We start from the raw sequence: 21,937 nt of genomic DNA, 5'->3' as shown, positions 1-21,937 counted from the left end.
TTTACTGTCTACTGTCACTCACTGCCTTCCTCTCACCAGTACTGCTATGTAATCAGATGGATTTGGGGCTCTCAAACCACTAATCTGATGATCAAAGAACAATTTGCCTGTCCCCGTAATAATGGCTATTCTCTGGTAGTGAATGCTCTGGTTGGTCTAGGGGGCCCTGTATGTAGCATAACTTTCTATAATTACCTAAATTTACACCACAATCCCAAGGCTATTATATAGGGTATAGATGTGATTATTTATATAACATATTTGGACCTAAGAACAGCATATATATCATTACACAAATCATTCATGTAACCATGCTGATACTTTTTTATAAAGGGTAAATACATAAATTACTAATCATTACAATACAGTTATATTACAGCTGCAGTGTAATTAGTGCCCCTGTGACATATAAAAGGAATAAACGAACTCTACGTAAAAGCTACAAAGACCATTGAAGTCAGAAATACAGTACTTTAGAGTGTGTGAAACATTTAAATAATGAAAATCCAGGCAAAATAATATACCCGTACATCATACATAAATAACTGTATACATAATAGTCTCATTGTTCTATTTTGCCCCTGCTATCTATTTGTTGTATTTACTTGTTGTGTCTCATCTTACTCTTAAATTGCAAGCAAGTTGGGGCAGGGACTATCTTTTTGTTCTTTGCTTATACAGCACCTAGCATAGAGTTTGGCTTGCTAGGTGCTACCACGAGAAATAATAATAATTAATATACAAACGGCTGTTAGTACAGTCATGTTCTGGCAGTGAATTAGTTCAGTGGGTGACCAAACAAGAAAACAGAGCGGGTTAAATCATGGGTCAGCTCTTCCAGTCTGTCTGGACTGTGCTTGGCAGAAAATCCACTCTAGATGTGTGGGGGGGGAAGGTGGTTTTAAGGCATTTTTATGCTCCCTTGCATCCTGGCAGTGCAGATGCCCATCTAATCCTTGGCAAAGTTAGAGTAGCTTGAGAGAGGCAATGCAGCTGGCATGGGACCCAGGATCTGGCTCTACATGTTGTGAATAAATTACCCAGTGAAAGTAGTAGCCTTTTTATCTGTCTGGGAATTATTTATGAACCAATCCTTATTTCTGCATATGTGCCAATTTGTAAATATTTGCTTCGTAATTTATGGAAATAAATGTTAGCCCTTGGGACATTCCAAACCCAGCCATTTAGGCTATTTGCGATGCTTTGCTTGTGCTGGATTACTGACGAACTCATTGACTTCAATGGAGCTAATATAGATTTGCACCAGTGGAAATGAGTGGAGAATTTGGCTCTGAGTCTGTATTCTGTGGCTATAGACTACCCTAGAGCCATGGAGATACTTGAAAAACACATGAAAATATGGACATGCAATAGAGAAAAATGATGGTTTAAAAACAGAGAGTCTTCAACGGAGTTGTGCCAGCAAAAACTTTGGCCCAATGACTGGACTACATGTTGATATCTGCATTATTAATGCAAAAGTAGATTAAAATTGGTTTTGAATAGAACAGCTGAAGGACTAGATTTATATTACATTTCCAATAAATAATGGAAACGTATGGGGCCAGCTTTTGCTTTATCACATCAGTATAAATCCAGAGTGACTCCAGGGCCTCTGTGGAGTTGCTTCATATTTATACCAGCAGAATCTGATCCCTTAGATTTTTATGTTACAGGAATTGTCTAAGCTCACTGGTTTCCATTTAACCAGGATTTTATCAAGAAGAATTTGCCAGATCCTCAGCTGGCATAAATGAACATGGCTCCATAGACAACAGTGGAGCTACCCTGGTTTATACGTCTTGAGGATCTGGCACTCCAATGGTAAAGGAGGATTTGCAAACTAGAAGAATAATGAAGGATTGTTCTGATTTTGCTCGAATGTGCACCACTTTTACATGGGTGTAATTTGTGTTAATTTTGACAGAATATACGGGTGCAAAGAGTTGGAGGTGGTAACTCAACCCTGTGCAGCATTCGCAGTTTTAAACAAGGTTTGGAGTTCTGAGTACAAAGACCTTGGCTTGCTCATTACCATGGTAAACACACTAGAAAATTCATGCCAAAGGTTAGAATTTTATTGACTGAGACACACAACAGGCAAAGAATAAAAAAGAGGCAAAAAGCATTGAAACTGAAATTGAGTGAGTACGCAAAGCAAACTTAATTAAAACCTATCAAAGTCTCTTTTTAGAGCAAGGGGATATTGATTAGAGTCTTTTATTCTGTCAAGCAGTCCTTCCTGGGGGGGGGAAGAAAGGGTAAGTTCTGCTGTTCAGTTCTCAGATATTACCTCACCCACCTTGTCTCTCATGTGCTGGGTCTGACACGGCTATAACAACCCTGTGTTTAGTTCTCAGTCAGGAATGATAGTCACTTTCCTGCTTTCGACAAAACAGACACAGAAGGGCGAGAAGAGAGAGGATATTAAAAGACAGGGAAATGAAGGTATTGTTGATAGTCTCAGGATACAGGGTGGCTGGTCAGTCACAGATGCTTTGGGCTGGCAGGTTGACCGAGACACCTGTTTTTCCTGTTTCTCTGGATCTCTTCTTACCTCCCTGGACAGGGACATTATTTAGTTGGTCGGGTCAGGTCGTTCTCCTTCACTAGTTCTTCTCAGGCTGAGCAGGGCTAGTTGGGTTGCTCCATCTCATTGTGCTGGTGCTGTGTAGTGTAGCTGATTTCAGAATCAGAGAGAACTGAGAGAAGAGGAAGATGGTGTGGGGAAGGGGGTGGAAAGGGACACATGAGGTACGGGAAAGGCAGAGCAGGATCTCACATGTATCAGGCTGGGGTCCTCACTAGTGCAGTGTTGATGGTCAGGCATTCCCACTGGCTAGAAGTAGCAGTATAGACATTCAGGATCAGGCTGGACCCCTGATTCTGAAATTCAGGGAGGGAGAAGGGTATCAGAGCCCAGGCTCCAACCTGAGCTTGAACGTCTATACTGCTATTTTAGCTCCATAGCGCGAATCCTGTGAGTCGGAGGCCTGGTCTACATTACAGGATTAGATAAGCTCCCTTGCATCAGCCTAGCCATAGAAGTGTCTTCACTTAAGTTTGGCTCCTGATTTAGTAATATCACCTCCCCAAGCGGCATAGAATCACGGTTGATGTAATTAGGTCAGTATAGATGCTGCACTGCTCACATCGACTGTTCCTGGCTTTCAGGTGCCATTCCACAATGTCCCACACTGACAATACAATTGATACAACCACTCCTGGTGACAACACGCACTGTCGATACAAATTGTCAAACGTGCGCACACACAAGTGATTTATTTCAGAGTAGCAGCCATGTTAGTCTGTATTCGCAAAAAGAAAAGGAGTACTTGTGGTACCTTAGAGACTAACAAATTTATTAGTCTCTAAGGTGCCACAAGTACTCCTTTTCTTTTTACAAGTGATTTAATAACTGCGGTGGCTGTATGCTGGTGTCAGGTTGACATGATTTTGTAGTGTGTGTAGACATGACCTAAGTCAGTTCACTGAGTTTGAGATTTGCTGAGGTGGGTCTTTTTTTGCAGTGTAAGCATATCCTCAGATACCACAGTAATGGGGGTCAGGTAAGTACCTAAGATTAGACTTGATTATGTCAGCTCAGCATGAGGCTGAAGGGAATGAAAAAATCCTATGGAAAGGAGAACACTAGTAGGTGGAGAATATGATTCTTAGTCTGTGTGCACTTTATATATAGATTGCTCACTGCTTACTGTATTTCATTTTTGATTAATGAACATCAGAGGCTCTGAAATGGGAATTGTTGACATGCAATATGCACACTGCATTTTCAGAGGTCCATCCACCTGTCTTTCAATCTGAAAGAGTTTGTCCTTTTTTCTATAATATTATATCTCTCTTGGAACTAAAAGTGGTGTCATGAACATTGGAAAACATAATCCCAATGATCCATACAAAATGATGGGATCAAAATTAGCTGTTACCACTTAAGAAAGAGATCTTGGCATCATTGTGGATAGTTCTCTGAAAACATCTGCTCAGTGTGCAGAGGCAGTCAAAAAGGCTAACAATGTTAGGAATGATTAGGAAAGGGAGAGACAATAAGACAGAAAATATCATAAACTACATAAATCCATAGTATGCCCACACCTTGCATACTGTATGCAGTTCTGGTCAGCCCATCTCAAAAAAGATGTATTAGAATTGGAAAACGTACAGAAAAGGGTAACAAAAATGATTAAGGTTATGGAACAGCTTTCATGTGAGGAGAGGTTAAAAAAGACCGGGACTTTTCAGCTTGGAAAAGAGACGACTATGATAGATGTCTATAAAACCATGAATGCTGTGGAGAAAGTGAAAATGAAGTGTTATTTACTCCTTCACATAACAAGAACCAGGGGTCAACCAATGAAATTAATAGGCAGAGGGTTTGAAACAAACAAAAGGAAGTACTTCTTAACACAACACACAGTCAACTTGTGGAACTTGTTGCCAGAGGATGTTGTGAAGGCCAAAAGTATAAAAGAATTAGATAAGTTCATGGAGGATAGGTCCATCAATGAATATTAGCTCTGATAGTCAGGAAAGCAACTCCATGCTCTGGGTGTCCCTAGCTTCTGATTACCAGAGGCTGGGAATGGATGCCTGGAGGTGGATCACTCAGTGATTGCCTGTGAAGCACGTGGCATTGGCCACTGTCAGAAGACCGGGTACTGGGCTAGATGGACCATTGGTCTGACTCAGTATGGCCGAACTTATGTCATGTTTACCATGCAAACAGACGTACACAAAGGAATAATGCCTTGATTCTTCTCCTACATAACCCTATTTACTTCAAGGGAGTACCCCTGATTTACACCCCTGTAAAAGAGAGGAGAATCCAGCACTATGTATCAGATTTTAAAAGGTATTTAAGCACTTAAAGATACAGATAGGCACCTATAGGGATTTTTGCAAATTCCACCAGGCACCAATCAGCACCTTTAGTCATCTAAATACCTTTAAAAATCTGGCCCCAGGTAACTACCTTTTCCAGAACATGTTTAGATGTACAGGAGTTTGTCATCACAGATCCCCCAAACTTGGAGTCACACTAAACCACAAAATCCAAGATTTAGCTTTTGAACACCAAAAATGTGGGGCCATTAGGAATTGGAACTGAGCAAATAATTGATTTTTTTGGTGCAGGGGCTGAACCAAAAATACTGCAATTTTTTGCTTTCTCTCACCAGAATGAAAAACTGGAAAAAACATTCACGTTGGATTGAAGAAAATCTTTCATTTACTCTAAAATTAACTGTTTGTTTCTTTTTTGTTTTGTTTTTTGGGTGGTTTTCACCCTTTTGTTGTGCATATTTTAAAACATAAAGAGCTCAATTTCTAAAGGAAATGTTGTTTCAAAACAAAGTCAAAATGTTTTGATTTGAAGTGGTTGAAATAAAATGTTTTGACTTTTTAAAGAAAGTAGATTTTTCAGCTGAAATTATTTGCTGAATTCAACCCAAATTCGAGAATAGTTTTTGAAAATTTACTATTTACAAAAACTAATAATAGTAATAATCACCCAATTCCATTAGGAATCTGAGTTTGGGGTTGGCTAACTATGGAGATGGAGATCACTGGCAAAATTCAGATCTGGGTTTGTATTTCAAACACTTCTGAAGTCGGAAGGTTTGGCATTTTCATTTGGGTCCATCCTGAGATAATCCATTTCAATTTGTGGGTTGATATGTGAAAAGGAAACCAAAGCAAAGCATAATATGATTTTTGAACCAAAAAGCCTAATGCTGCATTTCTTGCATACCTAAAACTCCCTGAACAATGAGTTAAAATGGAACATTGTGAGACTAGTGTAAGGAGGCCTGATCGGACAGAGAAAACTGAGTAGGTGGGACAGATTCCCATCTGAGGTAGGGGAGTCAGGTGACAACAGGGTTAGAATTTTGCCCAGCTCTATATGGGTGCCTGGCTTCATGCCAGTTTTCAGGATCACACGGTCACCCTCCTAATGTTATAAGGTTTAGTTAGAATTAGGTGGTTCTTAGAGTTTCTGCTTAGATACATTGGTGCTAAGTGTCTTTTATATACATGAGATTAGATAGATGTGCCTCCCTAGACACATTGAACCTGTTTCCTCTATGGCCGGATGCTCCAGCCCAAAAGAGTACAGAGGACTAAATTCCTCCTAATTTACTGATTTTCTCTGGTCTCAGTGGGGTTGCACAGGGTGTATTTCAAGTCATTATTTGCCACTAAACGTCCAGGCCTGTGGCAGCACTAAATTTCTTCTCTGTTATTTGCAGGATTACAAACCCCAAGCATTCAAAAATCATGAGTCAGGATCCCCCAATATGACAGGCTTAAAAATCATGAGATTTAAAAAAATATTTGGGGTTCATTCCATTTGCCATTTAGCTTCATGTTCTTAGGGTGTGCTGGGGTCATACTTTCAAACTTTTCTCTGTAATCATTATGTCTAGAAACTCTTTTTTAAAAAATAAAAACGAAAGATGAGATTTTCACCTAATTACGTCCCTTCAGAGGCTGCAGCTTTAAGAAAACCACAGAATATTGCAAGACTCACGATAATCTCACAAGAGTTTGCAAAACTATATTTGCAACCTGGTGTCCCTTTACTGAGGTTGTCCTCTTTCTTCATGAGTAGTTTTATAGAACTGTTGAAAGAGGATTTCTGTATTGAGGAAGGATTCTTACCTTCAGCCTTATTCTTGTATGTGTGCTTTTACATTATTCATGAGATACATTGTATACTAGCACTGTATGGAGTTCCACTGAAGTCAATAAGATCTCCTGAGATGTAAATCATCCCAGAATATGGACTATATTCTTCTCTCTGCTCTGCTCAGTGTAAATCTGGACTAGCTCCACTGATTATAATTAGCTACACACTAGTATAGCTGAGAGCAAAATTCAGCTTTGTATCTATAGCTGCTGCTAGCGTCAGCATCTGGTACAAGACTAGGTAACATCTCAATGAGTTGTTTGTGACAGAACATTTATTTAACGTGCAGGTACAGAAGCTCTCATGGAATGCTGCTGTGTATCCTTTGCTATTGAAACATACAACCTCTGTTTGTTTCACATAGTTTAAGCTTCATTTCACACCCCCTGAAAGCTCATAATGGAAAGATGGAGGTGATAGTGTTGTCACATTTCTAAGATCTGCTTTCATTGTTAAATATCTCTGAAATCTTCATGTTTGCTAACGTCATTCAGAGATCATTTAGACCTGAGTGGTACAGAGCCTGACCAGGGCAGATGCTATCATATAGTGTATGATAAAGGGTACTGTGTGAACACGTACAAGGTGTGGTACTTTAAGTACAGATGATGCGTGCTGTTATTTTCATGGCATACCTTACCTTTTGCATTATAGCTCATAACACCCAGGAGGCCAGAATCTGATCTCGGGTACAATATACTGGTGTAAATCTGCAAAAATTCCATTGCCTTTAGTTGAGTTACTGTGCTCTGGATTTACAATGCTGTAACTGAGGTCAGAATCTGGCTCCATGAGCCTATAGCAGCTAGACTTAATAGTCCTGGTGAGCACCACTCTGTGCTGTAGTAAATGCGTTTTCAAACTAGATGAAACTCTTTCATCTGGATCAGCTCATCATTACTTATTGAACATGTTGCCTCTTTTCATTATGGTTGGTCATGGTCAATTACAGTTGAGCTCTGGCAAATTGTTCATGTGTAAATTAAAAGGACAACAGTGTCGAGGAACAAGTTCAGCTTCAAGACGCACAAGTAAGCAACCAGGAAACATGCAGCTTCAGGACTGTGTTCTGTTCTTTACTTTAAACCCTGCAAATCTCAAGATTTTGTGTAACTGAACCCCAAAATTGAAAATAAAGGCAAGGTTGGGGGAGAGCTCTCTTTTGAAATTCAGATACGCACAGTTCATATTCCCATTTTTCCTTACCTTCAACTCATGTATTTATTTGGGCTATTGCAAGGAAAAGTCCACTTGCCAATGGAATTTCCCTTTGAATATGCTCTGCAAGAGTACATGGGGGTGTTAGGCACTTATGTCATCTCTTAGATCAGCTCACTGAGATAGTGTTAAAAATGTGTAACAAACAACGGACCATTTATATTAAGGCTTTGTCTTCACTGGCACAAAGGTGTCTTTTTTACAGAGAGATAACAAACACTGGGTAGTTATCTCGCATAAAGAACTGGGAGCCTTTATCGGGAGGTAGGTAGTCAAGGTCAGCACTATACTCCTGCCTATGGGTGACCTTGCCTAATTTACCTCGCAGAAAAAACTCTGGTGCCTTGTCTCCATTATGTTTTTACAGTGGCATAGCTCATACGTGTGTTAGTTATCCCATGGTAAAAACTCACATTCATTCTTAGTGAAGACATGGTTTAGGGCTATCAGTATAGCCATATTGCTAACTTTGCTGGCAATGGTGTTGTAATGCGGTGGTGTTGGGCAATAACTATTGTAGTTTCCTAGTTTTAGGTAAATTTATCTCATAGAGAGTCCAGAGTAGAGCTGAGTGAACATCTACAAAATATTTTATGGACATTTGAAGACCTGAAATTGCTTTTGTTCTGGGAGTATTCCTTTAGTATTAGCTTTTGGCGAACATTCCTCTGCAGGACTGTATGGCAGGAGCAGCAAATTTAATGTGAGTTGTAGAGAATATTAGAAGAAAGTGAGTTTTGGAATTTGTAAGTCTGAATCCTGATTCTGTGTTCCCCCACAATACCATGTGACCTAGATATCCAACCAGAATGCAGAAGTACAGCTCAGCTTGTGACTCCTGCATACTTGCAGCAAATTGCTCATGCATTAGTTCCTGAAAAAGAACTATTAGCAAGTAATGAATAATGAGTAATTAATAATTATTAATTAACACACCTTACAAAATAGTGAACTGCTTCTGGACAATTTGGATCAGAAAAGGAAACTAAATTTCTTTAAAAAGTGCCCACTCTTAATCTTTCACACAGCTCTACTCCAGAGCAAATGGAGAACTAGCTGTGCTTCCCCAACAACGTCTAAAACAGCCTGGGCTGACTAAGTCTTATTTCCCACCAGTGGTTCCAAGCCGAATTCTGTGCATTTACCCAATGAGAGGGCAGGTTTATTGCTAACTGAAGCAGAGTTTCTGATTAGGCCCGACAGTAAAACTTCCATCAGCACCCGTAGGTACCCACGTTTGCTCATGTGGTGGTGTTCCCTCCTCCCTGCCCCTCTATCCTTCAATTCCTTCCTGGTTTTTCTATCAGCTCCGTTAATTCACCTCTACTGTACCAAATCCACCAGTTCATACCTCCCCCTCCCATCTTCCTGGTACCTCTCAGCAGTGGGTCTTCAATGCTGCAACAATTCCCTCCAGTATCCCTACAGTGATTGCTGATAACACCCCACTGGAGATTTCTGGTTGGTTGCTCCGCTTCTGGTAGCATTGCTCAAGTATGCTGGGACTCCAAAGCACTGTGCAGGCTGTGGGAGATATATTTACACCCTTGAATGGGAAGTATCATACAAAAGTCTCAGTCATTTCACCTGGGAATTCTCCCATGCCCTCACAGGAAACCTGCATTCCAGTGAACAAACCCTCAACCCAGTGCTCAGTCACAAAGGGTCAGACGCTCTTCAGGGCGGATAGCATGCAGCCACTCAGCCTTCATATACCATCTCCTCAGGGAGCAGTGGGGCCATGAAAGCCAGGAGAGACCTCTTTAAATTGGTGAGCTCATACAGAAAAATAAACGGACAGCAACTCATGAGTTCAGGATTTTGTATTGATATCAGGTCAACAGTTTAGTAGCACAGAGTCTGATCTCCCCTCTGCACACACACATAATTCCTGCTGAGGCTGCTAAGAGTTACATGTTCATATAATGAAGAGAAGAGACCTCCTACCCCACCCAACTCCAGACATACACACACAGGGCCAGGCTCAGATCTGTTACACTGGAGTAAATCAAACGTAAGTAAACCTGATTTACACTAGTGTAACAGATCTGAATCTGTCCCCTGAGGTATAACCTTTACCCTTAAGTGAAAACAAAATATGTTAATCTCCTTTCTTTACAAACCCATATTCTTTTACTCTGACACTGAATTCTGTCCTCCATCACTAGCAGATGTCTTGCATATGAACTGCATTACCTATAAAGTTTGCTTATTCCAAGCAAATGGTTCTTAATTTTTTTACTTCAATTTGAAGCGAAAAATACAGTATAGGATTCAAATGCCTTTGCATTACATGGGTTTTTAACTACTTAAAAAAAACAGCCAAAAATGACTTCACAAAACCGAAACAAAATTACTGAATTGTTTTGCTACACACCATGCTGCCTATCTGAACTGTCTTATTGATTTTTTTTTTTTATTGCTTTATGTGGCACTTTTTATTTATTTATATATTTATATTTAAAAAGCATAGATCTGGTTTCAGCTCTCACTTTGTGTCAGTATTTCTACCCTATGCACAATGTTTTCCAGCAGGAAGAAAACCAGGTAATTGCCAAAGAAGTAGAACAATGAAATCGCTGAAAGAAAGAGAGATCAACTCTGGAGCAAGTGTTGGTGTGCCCTGGCTTTTTCCGGCTGTGAATGCTGGTTCCAGGGCTGCAAGTAGATAGATATGAACAGGAGGAAAAAAAAAAGAGGAAACTTTTACAGAAGGATTCAGAAATTCAGATTTGTCACTGATTAAACTGGCCCACTCAACATTACCTAAACAGAATTTCTGAGTTTTCTTTGGCTCAAGGATTTAACGTTTAAGGCAAAACTAGACGCTGTGTAGAAGCTCCATCAAGTCTTTGGCACAACAGCTACAACAACAACAACAACAAAATGACTGTACAACATGAGCAGAGAGGGTAACATTTCCCAGTTAAGCAAAGGGAAAAGTGCTAAATAAATTGCACGTACTAAAAGGTGGCTGGCTTTTTTTTTTTTTTTAAAAAAGGCATCTCCATTTTTTCCCCCCAGAGATTGAGTAAGTCCCACTGCCAACTGTCGTCTTGAAAAGGGGTCTTTGCAAAAAGCTGCAGTCTTCATCTGGATCATGCAACCTTTGCCAAGAATGGATGGAACTCTGGCTGGAAAATCTTCTGAATCCTCCCTCCTGGTTATTACTCCTGAAAAGAAATGATACATCACAGGGGTAAACATATTGGTGAGTGGAGAATTCTTTCAATGACACCAGGTGCTTGTTCTTTAAAGGCCCAATCCTGTGTCTATAAAAGTCCATGGCAGTGTTCCTCCCATTTACTTCAGTGAGGCGGGATCAGGGTTAACTGCTCTGAGAAGGAAAGGTTAGGTGATCTCCGCAGAACCTGAATGATATGGTGTCCCAAGGTTGGAGGCACAGAACATTAAGGGCCAGAATGTGCTACCACTATTCCCAATGAGTAGCATCTTACTGGGCAGGGCGTCCCCTTGAAATCTGTGGGGCAGATGGTGAATCCCAAGCTCACACTACTGAGCGGTCACCCTTGGTGGAGCCCCTGGCTCTCGCTGACTTCAAAGCTTCATTGTGAGTAAGGAGTTCGCAGGACATTTCACAGAGTGACACACTACTCAGAGAGAGCCAGGGTGGCAGAATCATGCCTGGATCAAATCCTTGGTGAGCTGGTTCAAGTTTTTCACGAGACTCTTTTTTTTAATGAAAAATGACCTTTTTTTTAAAAAAAACAAAAAAACAAAAAACCTTTTCCATGAAAAGTTTTTTTTTTTAAGGTTTGATTTTTCACCAAAAAGAGTAAAACTATTTTTTACATATTTTGTTTTTCCCCTCTTTTCTCCTGCCTTTCTAGTGGCAAAATGGGAAAAGGGGGGAATGAGGAAAAAGGGAAGCGAAAAGAGGAGTCCCCTCCTCCCAGGAAACTGAAAAATGTTGGGGAAAATGGGTTTAGATTTTTTTGCAAAATATACTTCTTTTTTCACGCAGCTCTCTTGATTCCCCCCCCCACTCGTCAATGCTTCTACCCCCCATCTCCTTCCCTTCTTCCCCCAACCTTTTTTTCCTCCTATAAATCTCATTCTCTCCTCCTCCACAAATCCTCTTCAACTCTTTTTTCTCCTTCCTGACCACTGTACTTAAGAGCGGCAAGCCCGAAAGTCCCATGATAAAATGCAGGGAAGTCTTGCCAATTGTATTTCTCACTTTCATATGCACAAACTAGGGGTTCCCCTTGGCCATGTGCCAGATGGGTCCCCAAAAGAAAATTTATACTGAAAATGAGAATTTATTTGCAAAGCACCAAATTGTGCACGCTCAGATACCACAGTGATGGGTGAGGCCTAAGAACTTGGCTAGAACAGAACAGAATGGAGTAGGACAGGCATCTTGAAGAGAGAGAGAGAGAGTGTGTATGTGTGTTTTTAGGGTGGTACCGTGGCAAAGGATAAAGGTGCTGAATCCAGCTACAACTGCTAAAAGCTGAAGTGACTGTAAATACAAAACTCGTATTTGAAAAGCCTTGTGAATTTTCAAAGACCTCTTGGGATCTGTTTTAAGTTTCAGAAGTTGACCACGGATTTATGAATGGAAGGGAAACTAAATGGGACAACTTGGATTTGTGCGACAGAGTGACTTGAGTTACCGCATTCACCTTTCTGATCGGCGTGCTTTCCAGCCTTCAGAAGTGAAATGTTCCCCTTACATTTGTTTGTGCATAAATCTGTTAATCACGTGAGTGACAGACCTAGTTTGGGAATTTGCACTCAGCTGTGGGATGTCACTGCAATGTTTCATTACTGCATCACAACACACAGAACTCAGAGCTGTGGTTTCAAACACAGAGAAGTCGCTCACAAACCCAATGCAGAATACCCACTAAGCGTTTCCAAACAAATTTTAGTACAACTGAGACCTTTTGTTACTCCCAGTCACTCAGGCTCCTAAATTCCATTTTCAAAAGTGTCTTAAGGGCCAGATTCACAATGGTAATGGGTGCCTAACTGCCTCTTTAAGTGCCTACATCTAGCATTTAGGCACCACGGACATTTTCAAAACCACCACTTAGCTGCCACCTATCTCTGTAGACACCTAAGTTTCTTCTGATGGGCATGTGCAAAGCCACCTAAGATCTGATGATGACAAGCAGCTCAGCCAAAGCCCAAGTAGGATTTTCTTACTATGTGTCCCTCTCCCTATCTCACCAGCAGAGCCTGATCCTGAAGGAGATCTCAGAGCATGCTGACAGTTGATGTGTCACATTGAATATCCATTAGCCCAGTAGTTAGGGCATTCGCTTGGGCTGTGGGAAACCCATGTTTGAATCCCCACTCTGCTAGATATGGAGCAGGGACTTAAGTTTGATTCTCCCACACCCTATGTGAACGCCCTAATCACTGGGTGTAGAGTCAATCTCTCACTGAGATGCCTTTAAAAATTCCAGTAGGTGCCCATCTGTATCTTCAGATTTACAAATTCATTCTGGCCCTAAGTCAGTTTTAAAAATGGGACTTTGGATCCCAAGTCACTAAAGCACTTTTGAAAATTTTACCTTGAGAGTTAGTGACGAGAAATAAAAAACCCATAAGAACAGCTGCGGTGGGTCAGACCAATGCTTCATCTAACCCAGAATCTAGTCTTCTGATAGTGGCCAGTTCCAGATGCTTCAAAGGCAATTTATTGAGTGATCCAGCTCCTGATATCCAATCCCAGCTTCTGGCAGTCAGAGATTTAGGGACACCCAGAGCATGGGGTTGCATCCCTGACCATCTTGGCTAATAGCCATTGATGAAACTACCCTCCATGAATTTATCCAAATCATTTTTGAATCCCATTATACTTTCGGCTTTCACAACATCCTTGGGCCCTGAGTTCCCCAGGTTGACTGTGCATTGTGTGAGGAAGTACTTTCTTATGTTTGTTGTAAACATACTGCCTATTAATTTCATTGGATGACCTCTGGTTCATTGGTATGGGGTAAATAACACTTCCTTATTCACTTTCTCTATACCATTCATGATTTTATAGACCTCTATCATCTCCCCCTCTTAGTCCTCTCTTTTCTAACCTGAACAGTCCCAGTCTTTTTAATCTCTCCTCATGTGGAAGCTGTTCCATGCCCATAATCATTTTTGCTGCCTTTCTCTGTATTTTTTCCAATTCTAATATAGCTTTTTTGAAATGGGGTGACCAGATCGGCATGCAATATTCAAGGTGTGGGTGTATCATGGATTTATGTAGTGACATTATATTTTTTGTCTTATTATCTACCTCTTTCCTAATCATTCCTAACAATGTTAGGTTTTTTGACTGCTGCTGCACATGGAGCAGATATTTTCAGAGAACTATCCACAATGACTCCAAGATCTCTTTCTTGAGAGGTTTAGACCCCATCATTTTATATGTATAGTTGGGATTATGTTTTCCAATGTGTATAACTTCACATTTATCAACATTGAATTTCATCTGCCATTGTCTTGCCCGAAAGTTTTGTGAGATCCCTTTGTAACTCTTTGCATTCAGCTTTGGACTTAACTATCTTGAATAATTTAGTACTGTCTGCAAACTTTGCCGCCTCACTTTTTACCCCTTTTTCTAGATCATTTATGAATTTGTTGAACAGCACTGGTCCCAGCACTGATCTTTGAGGGACCCCGATATTTACTTCTCTGACTGTGAAAACTGACAGCTTATCTCTACCCTTTGTTTCTTATTTTTTAACCAATTATTGATTTCATGAGAAGACCTTCCCACTTAGCCCATAACTGCCTGCTTTGCTTAAGAGCCTTTGGTGAAGGACCTTATCAAAGGCTTTCTGAAAGTCCAAGTACACTGCATTGACTGGATCACCCTTGTCCACCATGTTTCTATGTTTCTAATTCTAACTGATAAGTGAGGAACAATTTCCCTTAACAAAAGCCATGTTGACTCTTTCCTAACATATAGTTTTCATCTGTGTCTGATGATTCTGTTCTTTACAATAGTTTCAACCAAGCCACCTATCCTTGCAACAAAGCCCATTGCCAACTCTGTCCACATATCTATTCAGGGGACACCATCATAGGGCCTAATCACATCAGCCACACTATCAGAGGCTCGTTCACCTGCGCATCTACCAATGTAATATGTGCCAGCAATGCCCCTCTGCCATGTACATTGGTCAAACTGGACAGTCTCTACGTAAAAGAATAAATGGACACAAATCAGACGTCAAGAATTATAACATTCAAAAACCAGTTGGAGAACACTTCAATCTCTCCAGTCACTCGATTACAGACCTGAGAGTGGCTATCCTTCAACAAAAAAACTTCAAAAACAGACTCCAGTGAGAGACTGCTGAATTGGAATTAATTTGCAAACTGGATACAATTAACTTAGGCTTGAATAGAGACTGGGAATGGATGAGTCATTACACAAAGTAAAACTATTTCCCCATGTTATTTCTCCCCCCCCACCCCACCCCCCACGGTTCCTCAGCTGTTCTTGATAACTGCTGGAAATGGCCTACCTGGCTTCTCACCATGAAAGGTTTTCCTCCTTTCCCCCGCCTCAGTGCTGGTGATGGCTCATCTTAAGTGATTACTCTCCTTGCAGTGTGTATGATAAAACCCATTGTTTCACGTTCTCTGTGTGTGTATATAAATCTCCCCACTGTATTTTCCACCAAATGCATCCGATGAAGTGAGCTGTAGCTCATGAAAGCTTATGCTCAAATAAATTTGTTAGTCTCTAAGGTGCCACAAGTACTCCTTTTCTTTTAACCAATCCACCAGTTCGGCTTTCTGGCCTATCATTGCCAGGATTATCTCTGGAGCCTTTTAAAAAAACAATTGTTGTCACGTTAGGTATCCACCAGTCATCTGGTACAAAGGGTGATTTAAGTGATAGGTTAGATACTACAGTTCTGCAATGTCATATCTGAGTTCCTTCAGAACTCTTGGGTGAATACTGTGCAGTCCTGGTGACTTATTATTGTTTAATTTATCAGTTTGTTCCAAAACCAGCTCTATTGACACCTCAATCTGGGACAGTTATTCAGATGTGTCACTTAAAAAGAATGGCTCAGGTGTGGGAATCTCTCTCACATCCCCTGCAGTAAAGAACAATGCAAAGAATTAATTTAGGTTCTCCGCAAGGCCTTGTCTTCCTGGAGTGTTCCTTTAGTACCTTGATCACACTAAAGGCGCTCTCAACTTCCACTGACTTCACTGGGAATTAAAGGTGCTCTGCTCCTCACAGAAAGAGATGCAGGACTGAGCCCTTACTCAAAAGGTATCCGAACTGGAGTTCCAGTACCCTAACAGGGCTCAGACTTTACAGTGAAAAGTGACATATAAATGTAGGTGCATTGGTAGGAACATAGGAATCGCCAGACTGGATCACAGCTGAGATCCGATTAGTCCAGTGTATCATCTCTGACAGTGGCCAGTACCATATGCTTCAATGGAAGGTGTGGGAACCCTGCAGTAGTAGATGTGGGATAATCTGCCCCTCCCATTAGGTCTCATCCTGATCTCATGTACTTAGAGATTGGCCTAAACCCTGAAGCATGAGATTTAATATCTTTCCACAATTTTTGTTATCATTAACTTTGATAAATCTGGATAGTCTTGATACCCATACAAGTGTCCAGTCCCTTTCTGAATCATGTCAAGTTCCCTGCCTCCAATACTCTCCATGGCAGTGACCTCAACTGCACACTGAGCAGAGGTTTTTATTGAGCTGTCAATAATGATGCCCACATCTTTCTTGATCTGATAAAGATAGGGCTTACAGGGCTTCATAGAGCTTATCACTGAAGAGTGGGGGCTTTCTCTATTCTTGACCTAGCCAAATCCCTAACCGTCTGCCTTGAAATAGGCATAAGATACAAAAGATAAAACTGGTGATGCTGGATAAGAACCAAAATTTACCAATTCCTACATCTTGCATCACTGTCCGGCAACAAACAAACAACTCCAGAACAACAGCTCCACAGTGCACCCGGCCCATTGTGCAGTGTTTTGCCTGGAAACAAAAATCACCCTGGATAAGCCAAACAACTGATTGCGATCAAAGCATAACTTCCAGAAAGGCATCCAGTCTGATCTGAAGTTATCAAGAGATGGAGAATGCACCATCTCCCTGGATAGTTTGTTTCAACATTTAATCACCTCACTGTTGGAAATCTGAATTTGTCTGGTTTGACCATCCAGTAATGGTTTTTGTTATGTTTTTTTTCCCCCTGGATCAAAGAGCCCTTTAGAACATGGTATTTTCTCCCTGTGAAAGTACTGATGCACTGTAATCAAATCACTTCACAATTTTCTTTTTGATAAGCTAAATAGACTAAGCTGTAAGGCATTTTCTCCAGCCCTCAAATCGTTTTTGTGGCTCTTTTCTGCATCCTATCCAATTTTTCAGGATTGGGTGCTATATCAGGGATGTTATAAGGTTATCAATATTTTCTTTTATATTAGCAGTACTGGAAGCTGCCTGTGGGGCCATCTGCTACTGCATACCATGCAAGCCCCTTTAAAGTTGCCCCTTTGTCCTGTATATGTGGGTATACAATGCACATCAGGGCCCATTCCTGCAATAAGGTCCATGCAGGCAAACACATATGCTAGCACAGAGATGGTTTGAAGTCACTTGGGCACTGCCTATATGCAGTGATCTGAACACACAGAGCTCATTGCAGGGCCAGGGCTCAGGTTATGTTAGAAGTGGAGCATTCCCTATTAACAGATTTTGAGCTCATCTTTAAAACTAAAGCTAGGCTTCAAGCTGCAAATTTGTATTCTGCATCTGGATTTTTAACATCCCAAAGTCTGCGGGAGTCTGGATCCAGGCTTTTAATATAGCCCATTATAGAGCTACCGGCCAATTGCAAAAATTAGATTGTCTGGGTTCAGATTGTGAAAACTCTCATATTCCGGAGTTCTGGTCAGCTGCATCTCTATTCAAAATGTTTAACAAAGCCATCACATAAATGCAATTAAATTATTTCCAATACGCATTTGTTTGTTTTCTACACTGAAAAAAGAAACAGATGCCTCCCTAAAGTTCTTTAGGGCAATGAAAACACAAAGAAACAGGAGAAATTACTCAATCAAAACATTCTTTTAACAGATTAAATGGTAACATCAAGAGCTCAGAGTGAAAATGTTTTTGGTGCCACTCAAAATGTTTTTTGGTTCTTGATGAGAATGAAAATGTAAGGATTGACTAGGGAGAGGCAGGATCTCTTATTTTAACAATGATGAGCTCAGTTTTTCAAACCTGGGTCTCCAGTTTGGGATTTGAGCACTCACCTCAACATGGAGATGCTTTTACATTGGTTCTTATGGCACCTAAATGCTGATTTGAGTAACACAATGTAGAACAAGTGCCCTAATTTAGTTTTGGAAATCTGAAAGTTGTGATCTGAGCTTTTGAATAAATTAGTATTTGCTGGCAGAGGGATAGGCAGACAATTGTATTTACCTTAAACTATTTGGTAGGAAAATTACCTCTTATTCTGTGTTTGTCAAAAATCAAGACATTTTATGATACCATATAAATATTATTAATAATAATTACCACAACAACATTTGGTTGTCTAAAGACTGCTTCATTCCTTATGAAATCAAAACATAAAACAGGAAAGGGGGGCGAGGAAACCCTGGAGAAATGAACTGCCTCAGTAATGGACAGTAGAAAAATAGATTATCTTTGAATCCCATGCTGTAACCTGTAACAGCAATTTTAGTAAGATAGACTTCGCCATTGCAGAAATAAATTATCTAGCAATAATCTTTGGAGAAAACAAAAGGGAACAAAGTAGGGAACCTTGCTGCCTGGACATTAGAGGCATTCTGCTTGGAAACAGGCCTGCAGGACTGGCAGCTTCAGATCTTAGTCCAAAGCCCGCTGAAGTCAATGGAAAGACTCCTTGTGGTTTCAGAGGGCTTTGGATTGCTCAATTTTGTGAATTAGTAAACAAATTGGGATCATAACAGATTCTGTGTTAATTTGTTTTGACCCACTGTCCTTTATATATTACTACGTAATGCACTATCAATACATGTTGTGCAATGCTGCTTTAGTAATAGGAGATCTCGTTGCAAATCTTTACTATGAAATCTTTGCTGAGAGGCATGGAAGGCCAGTGATATATTTATATGCAAATGAATGGATTAGCCAAGTGCAGATAAATTACGTTGTGCATTCAAAAGGAAGGCATCCTATGTGATTTGACGTTCTTTATTGGTTACACTGGCGTTCCACTGATTCAGTGTAGCTACTCCTCGTTTGCACTGGTCTAAGTCAGATCAGAATCAGCCTCATTTGTTTCCTAGCCCCCCTCTCTTCTCACAGTTGTCAGAAAATTCTAAGGCTGATTTAATTAATAATAATAAAAAAATTCTCATGGAAGTCCCCTAATTCTTGAACTTGACAATTTGACTAATGACCTCAGCCAACGGGCATCATTGGGAAGCATTTCAAATGAAGTGGTTTCAATAGACCAAGACGCCTGTGGAATCTGGTCGGTTTGTGTTCATTAACTTCCACATAAATGAGGGCCAAATCCTAGACCCAGTGCACAGTCTATGTAAAAGGGATGTGTGTGGAGGAGATAAGTGTAGAGGTCATGGGAGAATCCTCCACACCAGGCTGTGGAACCTACAGCTACAGGAGACCATGCAGTTGCTATATTCCCTCTTAAGCAGGGATATTGGGGTTCTTTGATAGATCTACATAGATCACCACCCTTGCTCTTATCTATCCTCCACTGGGCATCGGGACAGCCTGAGGAGCTGTGCTTATTGACACTTGGGGTATGTATGCGGGCTCTCCACATCCTGTCTTTTATGCAGCAGAAAGACTCCAGTGCTAGCCTTCTGCTCAACATCATTGCATCTTGAGTTGTTGATGGAGCAGAAGGGATGTGATCTTGAAACCCCACTGGACCAGTGCAAATGTGAGGAGTGCAGTAATGGAATCCATAGAGCTATGCTGGAGCCCTGAGAATCCACTGCCTGCAAAGGACAGAAGGGCTAGTGTACCTATTTAGACTGCCAGTAGACTCCACCCCCTTACTACCACTCTTCCAGGCAGCAAGATCAATGGTGGCAACTAGGCTCACTTACAGCATCCAGATGGTCGACCAGCTCCAGACAGAAGAACTGCTGGAGCATCTTAAGTTAATGCTGGCTTGTCGCAATAGCATGGGTTATGCTGCATCCTCTTAGAGTGCCTGCTCTTTAACGTTATCCCCTTTGGCACCTATACTGCTCCAAATCGTAGGTTTATCAAAAATGCATGATTGCAATGGAAGGGTTGCTGGTGGCTAGTTACTGGGGGGTGCACATCATTGTGTGTAGCTGCCTGGTCTCTCTACCTAATTCAGATAGCCATTTTGTTCCTGGGTGTGCTGCACAACAGATGAGGGTGTAACATTTTAGACAGTGGAGCCTGGGCTGTCCTGAGGTGTCTTGGGATGGCTGAAAGTTTTGAATCATGTGGGATTGGGATGGGATGAGGAGAGCCAGCTCAGGGTTTCTGTAGGCAGCTAGGAGAAGTTCCCCACACCAAAGTGGACAATTCCTCTTCTAGTCATGCTAAGCTGCTGACCTCAGGGAAGCAGAGTGGCTATTTTTAAAAAACAACCTGTGCTTTACTCAAACAAGAGAAAATGGGAGCCTGGACCTTACTTACCAAAAACCCCAAGGCATCATGAACTGCAACTGAAGAAATGGAGTTCAGATGATCAAGACTTCACTACACCTGGTATTTAGCAATGAGACCACTGATATGTGTTACAATCATCAATACCCTGTGTTTACTGTCAGAACAGCAATCATCTTCATAAATCTCTAAAATTCGTGTGATAGATCTTCAAGGGCTTTACACTGGGGCTGTGTCTCCATAATAGTCCTAATGCATCACATCACAGTATCTGAGAACAATTCATCTCTAAGCAAAATGTTTCAGTGCCATACAACTGGTGCCTTGCGCTAGCTATTCCTTTTATGCTAGAAAATCACCACTCGTTTGTCCCAGGAGTGGGGGTAGGGAGGCTGCAGAAAATGCTGCTTAAAAATTGGAACAGAATTAAATGTTGCATAAATTAGAGCTGGATTCTGCAAAGGAAAAATTAAGTGGCATTAGAGCATGGCAAGAAATCACTATATCTGTATATATCTGTATATCGTGATTTTCTTGCTGTATATAATTTCAACATGATGATAGTATAATATAGCTACATTTTATTTTTAAGTCTGCATATACATAGATACAATTTTCAGAGTAGCAGCTGTGTTAGTCTGTATTCGCAAAAAGAAAAGGAGTACGTGTGGCATCGGATGCATCCGATGAAGTGAGCTATAGCTCACGAAAGCTTATGCTCTAATAAATTTGTTAGTCTCTAAGGTGCCACAAGTACTCCTTTTCTTTTTATAGATACAATTGTAATTTATATATATATATTTAGTTTCTAATTTTTAACTGTGTGTGTACACACATATATAGGGAATTAAAAATAAGAAGCTAAATTCCGGCAGAAAACTTTTTTTATTGAGCTCCAACTGTTCTGCTGTTATTCATAACCCAGTTTCCTCTCTCACAAAGAGACCTTTTGCATGGTTTTTCCTTCTGCCTCTATAACAGCTGCTCTCAGTGTTGTATCCTGAGTGATGATGAGGTTCTGAAAGTGTTTTTTTGGAACAGATGGCCAGGAGAGAGCTGGGGAATGTGCCAGCAGAAAGCTGGGGAATGTGCCAAATCCTGCAGTGACTGAGTGCTTTGGGTTCCAGCTCGCGTGCCTTTCCCCTGCCCTCTGCCCTAAGTGGCGCCAGCAGGACTTCCCAACTAGCACTCTGAACATCTGGAGTCTGCGACTGCCAGGAGAGAGAGGCGGGGGGAAGGCGGGGGGGGGGGGGGAACCCTCCCTGCTCCAGCTTAGCTTCCATGTACTCAACAATGTTACTGACTAACAGAACAACTAATCAAAAACAAAGAAGAGGGGGAGGGAAAGAAAAAAGAACCTTGCAAGCTAA

The 21,937-nt window shown here is 40.9% G+C and overlaps 1 protein-coding gene across 1 annotated transcript in view; it reads right to left on the bottom strand.

The window, feature by feature from the left end:
* Positions 1-9,732: 9,732 nt before the first annotated feature.
* ATOH8 (atonal bHLH transcription factor 8) overlaps positions 9,733-21,937 on the bottom strand; it is a 33,389-nt gene continuing 21,184 nt past the window's right edge. The window contains exon 3 of the mRNA XM_038399983.2: positions 9,733-11,097. Coding sequence (XP_038255911.1) covers positions 11,092-11,097 — 6 coding nt within the window. The 3' untranslated portion in view covers positions 9,733-11,091. The remainder of the gene's footprint in view (positions 11,098-21,937) is intronic.

Source organism: Dermochelys coriacea, chromosome 4 (genome assembly GCF_009764565.3).
Source record: "Dermochelys coriacea isolate rDerCor1 chromosome 4, rDerCor1.pri.v4, whole genome shotgun sequence".
Lineage (NCBI taxonomy): Eukaryota > Metazoa > Chordata > Testudines > Dermochelyidae > Dermochelys > Dermochelys coriacea.
This window is presented reverse-complemented; position numbering and strand designations above follow the sequence as displayed.